This window comes from Eleutherodactylus coqui, chromosome 8, assembly GCF_035609145.1.
Source record: "Eleutherodactylus coqui strain aEleCoq1 chromosome 8, aEleCoq1.hap1, whole genome shotgun sequence".
Classification (NCBI taxonomy): Eukaryota; Metazoa; Chordata; class Amphibia; order Anura; family Eleutherodactylidae; genus Eleutherodactylus; species Eleutherodactylus coqui.
The window spans coordinates 84,719,155-84,726,918 of NC_089844.1; the positions used below are offsets into that span (position 1 = coordinate 84,719,155).

At 42.5% G+C, this 7,764-nt stretch overlaps 1 protein-coding gene across 1 annotated transcript in view; it reads left to right on the plus strand.

Annotated features, from left to right (window-relative positions):
* The window catches only part of LOC136576562 (prolyl endopeptidase FAP-like), a 134,765-nt gene extending 128,964 nt beyond the window's left edge, over positions 1-5,801 (plus strand). The window contains exons 25-26 of the mRNA XM_066575935.1: positions 154-227; positions 5,481-5,801. Of these exons, the coding sequence (XP_066432032.1) occupies positions 154-227; positions 5,481-5,579 (173 nt within the window). The 3' untranslated portion in view covers positions 5,580-5,801. The remainder of the gene's footprint in view (positions 1-153; positions 228-5,480) is intronic.
* The last annotated feature ends 1,963 nt before the right edge of the window (positions 5,802-7,764 follow it).

Genomic DNA, 7,764 nt, shown 5'->3' on the forward strand with positions numbered 1-7,764 from the left:
TGTGTTATACTGGCCCTCAAGCCCAGATGAGGCTATCATTCTTATCAATATGCTGTTAAGGTCATCATCTCACCATGATGGCTAAGATGTCAAATATTTATCCATTTTACAGATGAGGTCAACAAACATATTTGATTTTGTGTTTCCTCATAGATAATGTGCATTTCCAACAAGCCGCTCAGATTTCCAAAGCTTTGGTTGAAGCCCAAGTGGATTTTGAAGCCATGGTAAATTGTCATATTTTAAAGAACTTTATAAAAATTATTTAAAGGGTTTTCTGGGACTACAAATAAATGTAAGAACAGGAAATGGTGCAAAATGTGAAAAATAAGCACTACTCACCTCTGAAATGGTTGCCTACACCGTCACAGCTGCTTAGCCGCACTGCTCCAGCCACTCAAACTGCTGCAACGGTCATATGTTGTTCATTGTTCATGTGACTGCTGCAGCCAATCACAGGCTTCAGTGGTCATGTGACGTTCATGACAGTAGTACCGCTGAAGCTAGTGATTAGCTGTAGTGATCACGTGGCTATTGCAGCTGCTTTCAGGATGGGAGCACTAAGGACCGGGCTGGCTTTCCTGGGTGAGGGTTCATTTAGGAGGCAAGTAGTACTCATTTTTAAGTTTCATACTATTCCCTACTCAATCAATTTTTTTGTCCCTGAAAAAAACCCTTTATTTTAGTATAAGCTACTAACTGATCATATGTTAGGTCATGTCTAAGTGGAGTAGGATATCTGTTATGAGCCACCTAGTGCAATTTACAGTTCTATTGGCATGTATCCATTCAGCATAATTAGAGGTAGCTAATGTATCTACAATGGGAAAACTATGGGCCCAAGCCAGGGTGGTTTCATTATTTTAGTGGCTGAACAAATAACCACTGTCAGGCAGATGGATGTAGATCTGCCTTGCCACACACTAATCTTGATTAGGGTATATCTCGAGACAGTACTTCAGGAACCCCTGTTTTCAACCTTGACCCCTTGAAATGGGATTTGGTCTCTTGTGTGGGGTCCTCAAGCTGTTACTCACAGAAATACTCTCAGTTGTGTGGCTGCTGACACTACACAAGTCAAGATCGGGGCAGACAGCAGAAACTGCAAAATAGGTATCGGGGGGGGGGGGGGGGGGGGTTGGATCCAGGCAGACAGCAGACAAATACTGCGGTCCAAAAACATAGGCAAGATCAGAAATACAGAGAAGAAGATAGTCAGAATCAAGCAGAGATCTAAAGCAGGAGATCACAAACTGGGGCTTTGTCACAATAAATAGGAAAATTACTTAGATATCCATCCCTGGGTATGGATGCCTAATACAACAGGCACCACGAGAGGATTAGTTAGGTATTGGAGCATGCACCGGTCCTTTAAGTCTGGGGGCAGGAGCGTGTGCTTTAAGTCCTTTGAGCAGAAGTCAGGGGCCATGCAGAGGAGAGGATGTAACTTGCAGAATGGGAGCGAGGATTGCAACCGACAGCAACCCCAGCAGCAGGTGAGCGAGGTGGCTGCAGTGGATCATTGTAAGAATGAAGAAAATGCATGAGGTGAGATTTGTACTGATGTGTGATATGTTTATGATTTTAGATGACATTACTGCTACACTTATAGATCTGGGGTTTTTAGCATACATTTTGATCAAATTATCTTAACACATCTACCAATTTCAAGGTAACCTCACTCAGTTGGGTTGCTACACTAAACAGTGGGCTCAAAACTACAAAATCAACTCAGGATAGGTAGGAACCAGCTTTATTCTATACTAGCTGATATACCCGGCTTTGCCCAAGTTAATTTGAAACAGGTGTTTACCTCTTGTTCGCACGGAAAATTTTATGAAGTTGTGGTTACTTTAGAGAAACCAAGGAATAAAATATGTATACACAGAGGAGCGTTAGATTCTCCTCAGGCTGCATGTACCGATGTCCCTCTGCAGAAAGTGTCACCCCTCCCTCTCCTCACTTTTTACCATTAAAAGTAACGCCCTTTTTATTCAAATTTACCCCCAGACTGGAGGTTGCAGCCCCTTCTTAGCCTTAAAGGCATGCTCCATGCCTGCAGTCCATGGACGCTTCATTCTGCTCAGTAAATACACAAAGAGGTGACTTAGATTTAGTATATACACATAGAGGAGCTTTAGATTGTCCTCAGTATATACACGTAGAGATGAGGTAGATTCTTTTCAGTATGCAAATCATTTTCGTAGGCTTTAAGGTTTCTGAGAAAAGAACTCTCTCATGTAGCACAGATTTTTTCATGCTTAGAATTGATTTTGAAGTGGTGACCCCTTTACTTTTTTCATTTAAGATGTAAAGAATGGACGTGGTAAATTTCATATTTGTGAGGTTCAGATGTGTGTTATTAGTTACCTTACATAGGGGGGGGGGTCACTTACTTTTGCACTTAGAATTAAATAATAAGAGTGTGACTCCTTTACTTTCCCTATGTAGCACCTATAGAATGGCTGTGCCAAATTTCAAATTTGTACGACATCGGGAAGTTAGAGAATTAGATTAAGTACATTAGGGGTGCACTTACTTTTGCACTTAGCATTGAATAATCGAGTTGTGACCCCTTTACTTTTCCTATTTAGGACCTAAAGAATGCTCCTGCCAAATTTCATGTTTGTATGACACTAGGAAGTTAGAGAATTAGCGGTGAGTCAGTCAGTGAGTCAGGCTTTCACCTTTATATATGTAGGCTAATTAAAAATGGCCTTGGATAAGTTGTAGGAGTGCCTGACCAAGATGGAAATATCACCCCCACCACATGTACAATGCAAAAGTCAGTCAGCACCTCCCAACATACTGAAATAAATAAATCTGTTAAGAAGTGACGACCAACTTTGTCTTTCACATTATTTTAAAAGGAAGTGATAACTTATGTCTGAGTTCCTTTCCATGGGCCCTACAACATTAGCAAAACAGAGCAAATTAAATGATCCTGGAGAAAAAGATAGGGGCAAAAAGTTCTAAGATTTCCTGTCATAAGTGGTTAGATTGGGGTTATTGGTAAGTTGGTAACCAATAATAGAAAGCCCACATATTGATACACTCCTGTCCTAGTTACAGGATTGGACTCACATCCCAGATTTTATGATATTTGACATTACAGAAGATCACACCATAAGAGCTTGTGAGCTGAGATCTCCACAAATGCCATACTTAAAAAGGCCTCAAACCTCCAAATTTCAACAAGACTTATAAAAACCTAAACTAAACCAGCATAAGAGTTCTAACTAGAGATGAGCGAACACCAAAATGTTCGGGTGTTCGTTATTCGTAACGAACTTCCCGTGATGCTCGAGGGTTCGTTTCGAACAACGAACCCCATTGAAGTCAATGGGCGACCGGAACATTTTTGTATTTCGCCGATGCTCGCTAAGGTTTTCATGTGTGAAAATCTGGGCAATTCAGGAAAGTGATGGGAATGACACAGTGACGGATAGGGCAGGCGAGGGGCTACATGGTGGGCTGCATCTCAAGTTCACAGGTCCCACTATTAAGCCACAATAGCGGCAAGAGTGCCCCCCCCCCCCCCACTGTCAGCATAAAGATCGTCCTCCTCTGGCACAGCTGTAACAGCTGTAGCAGAGAAGAACGATGTTTGCCCATTGAATTCAATGGAACCGGCAATACAGCCGACTCCACTGAATGCAATGGGCTGCCGGCGATCGCAGGATGAATGGTCGGAAAGGGGTTAAATATATAACCCCTTTCCTGCAATTCATCCAGAAATGTGTTACACTAAAAATATATACCGGCGTATAAGGCGACGGGGCGTATAAGACGACCCCCCAACTGTCACCTTATACGCCGGTAATACAGTGGAGCAAAGAATAAAAAGCATTACTTACGTTTTTAGATGATCTGCGCCGCTCCTGCAGGCTGTCACTCCCTCCTGGTCCACGGCAGACAAGCTTTCTCCACGAAAGACTTTAAATCCCTGCCTCCAGAAGCACATGTGCCTTCAGCCAATCACAGCCAATGACAATGATGTCATTGAATGGCTGTGATTGGCTGTGTTTCTGGAGGCGGGGATTTCAAGCCTTGAAATCCCCGCCTCCAGAAACACAGCCAATCACAGCCATTCAATGACATCATTGTCATTGGCTGTGATTGGCTGAAGGCACATGTGCTTCTGGAGGCAGGGATTTAAAGTCTTTCGTGGAGAAAGCTTGTCTGCCGTGGACCAGGAGGGAGTGACAGCCTGCAGGAGCGCCGCAGATCATCTAAAAACGTAAGTAATGCTTTTTATTCTTTGCTCCACTGTATTACCGGCGTATAAGGTGACAGTTGGGGGGTCGTCTTATACGCCCCGTCGCCTTATACGCCGGTATATATTTTTAGTGTAACACATTTCTGGATGAATTGCAGGAAAGGGGTTATATATTTAACCCCTTTCCGACCATTCATCCTGCGATCGCCGGCAGCCCATTGCATTCAGTGGAGTCGGCTGTATTGCCGGTTCCATTGAATTCAATGGGCAAACATCGTTCTTCTCTGCTACAGCTGTTACAGCTGTGCCAGAGAAGAAGGATTTGTCTTCTATATGTTCTCAATGGGGTCAGCGCTGCTGCCGCTGGCCCCATTGAGCGCATATAGAATGCATCCATAGCGAGCAGCGGGAGGGGCAGATTTCAATACTCGGGTGACACCTTATCTCCCCAGCCACTCACAGCAGGGGGGTGGTATAGGGCTTAAACGTTGCAGGGGGAAGTTGTAATGCCTTCCCTGTCTTTATATTGGCCAAAAAAAAGCGCTAACGTCTCAGGGAAGAAAGTTTAATTTACCAGAACACCGCATGGTGTTCGTTACGAATAACGAACATCCCGAACACCCTAATATTCGCACGAATAGCAAGCTCGGACGAACGCGTTCGCTCATCTCTAGTTCTAACACGTTTGGTCAAGATTTGCTTCTGAAGCCCCACCATGGTACTTCTATAAGCTAAGAATTCCTCGTAGTTTTGTTTTTTTTACTCATACCAGTCATATATAATTGCATCATTGTCAACACACAGGGAATTATATTATAAAAGGTCCAAGAAACCAAGAAAGCATTCTACCATCAAACATGTTAAGTCTGCCGCAGAGCATTTACTCAAATATAAACCATATGTCCAAAACCCAACAGGCGGAAGTTACATTATACACTGCTGATCACAAATCATATTAAGTAGTAAACTGTATGCTTGCTAAATCAGTTCCATACATTTACGTTATATACTAGACTTTCTGTATAGCAGCTAATTTAGGGCTCTGGGGAAGTCCTCAACCCATGAAGTATATGGATTGATACATGGTTAAGGCGCACGATGTTGGTTGGTTTCATTATGACCGCTATGTCTATCGCAAATCTAGATATACTACATATTGCGACCAGCACCATGGCATTGCTATAAGTTGTTAGTATTTGTGATTCTCCCCTGTACAGCATGAAGAAGATGTAATCCTTTTTATAACCTTTTTCATTTCCAGTGGTACACCGACAAGGATCATTCAATTGGCGGATCTGGAAGAAAACATCTATACAATCACATGACTCACTTTCTCAAGAAATGCTTTTCCCTGCCATGAGTTATAGTGAAGGACCTCCCAGTATATTATATTTTTGAATTTTAATTCAATTTGACAACTGATAATTCACTGTATGGACAAATCTTCAGGATGTCTTCACTGTGTTAAATTTGTTTGCTGCATTTTGCTTTTCCAATTGTCTACCACCATAAACCTCAGTTATTAAAATCATGTATATAGTCAAAAACTACTATTTCTGCTAAATAAATAATATAAACTAAAGGAGGGTGATGTCATTTTTAGTATGAGTGAAGATTTCATATTGGTAATTAAGAAGAAGTCATCACAGGGGCAGGTTTCCATCTGTTTTGTCCTTTGACTACATAGAAAAAAAAATTTGAAAACGTTTCTCCAAAATTACCATAGCTGCCAGCATGTTACCAAGTGTTCCCTTCTGGACACCATCTATCTGCAATCTGGAACCAACATACCGTATATGATCGAGCATATGTATGTGTAAACACAGTCCAATAACCGGGAATCGAGGAGACTCTAGAAATATGTAGAAAGTGGTTTCTCTTTGGAGCATGAAGTATTTTTGACATTATGAAAGCTTCCAATATTCAAAGTGTAGGAAAAATGCAGCCCAGTGTATTTAGGAGTTGTTGAAGGCAAGGAATTTGAATCTCAATGTAACATGTCTAGGGATGTTCTGTGTTACATTGGTCATTTGAGGCGGATCTTAATAGCAATCTGTTGCAAATACACAATGAACTACAGCAAAAGGGTTGCAAAGGGTAAAACCCATTGTGAAAATACATGGAGAATCTACATTCTAATAGGCATGCTGGGAATTGAAAATTGACAATGTGCCTTCAATTTTGCTAGAGAAAAATCTGCTACATGTGAATAAGGTATTGTACTTCTGATGCAAATTTTTAGTGCATAATTCATACAATAATCTGCAACATACTAACGTGACCTTAAAGATAAGCTACCATGCAGTTATACAGCCAGGCAGTACTACTGTTAGTACAGCATCCAAGGAGTGTGGCCACAGCCAAGTAGACAGTGGGGTAAAGAAAGGCCTTGTCGTGGGGCTCTACCATCCCTTCCCCCTTGGGGTAGCTCAGGACCCGACCATGTTACCACTGGGGGAGATCACAGCGTAGTAACCAGGGTTACCTTAAGTCCAGTTGTCACTTGTGACGCCACCATTCTATTCTCGGCAGTGGATTTCTTAGATGCAATAAAGTAATCCACACACAGGGTAACTTTCTGAACAAGAACCAGGAATGGTCAGTTCCACTCATTTACTGTAAACTCTTGAACTGAAATCCACATAAACAGCCTTGCTACAGAAACAACAAGTCAGAGTGGTGCAACAGGGAGTATTCTCAAGGTATCTGGATAATCCACAGTCCAAGTTATCTGTGAAAGTCCTCTCCTGGCAAACTCTCTCTCTCTACCAGTCAACATTTATTCTCATTTTCTCCTCTTCTCGCCATGAAGCAGTTTACCCTTCTCTCAGCAGAAGTACCGAGGTGGCCTGGGTAGAATGGGCCCAGGCTGAGTGTAAAGAAGTCACTCTGCTTCCTCCATATTTCTCCCCACACTTGCCAGACTTCTTCCACTGACTTGACTCACTTACTCAACTAGACTGACTTACTTTGTATTCTTGCAAGCACATATACATAGCATGATCACATGACCACAAAAACAATACACACAAAACGATACATTTACCAGACAAGACTAGACATGCCAGACATTAATCCTTGCAGTCCTGCATCTTTGATGTTCCCTACATGTGTTTATCTCCTTAAGGAGAGCACCCAAAAAGTGTGAGGAGACACCTAGGGGTGAGTGGGTCAGGGGATGGTATAGTCTCTCCCCAAGGAGAGCAACCAGAAGCGATGTGAGAAGACAACTGAGAGGTGAGTGTGGAGACTTGTAAGGCCGTGCATGCTCCTCTGGGTAATTTATGCAAATAAGAAAGATGGAACAATACCTCTGCTGCGCCACCTATTGCATTTCTGCAAATCTCCTTGGGGAGAGACAACGCCATCCCCTGACCCACTGACTCCTTAGAGGTCTCCACACACTTTATGGACGACACCCCTCTTGACTTACTATAGGACCATGATACTGTGGGGGAAATCAGCCATTCCAATGGGGATAAGAGTTTAGTACAAAACATCCCCAATAGCAGGACTCCCTCGTGATTAGATAGCCACCAGGGACC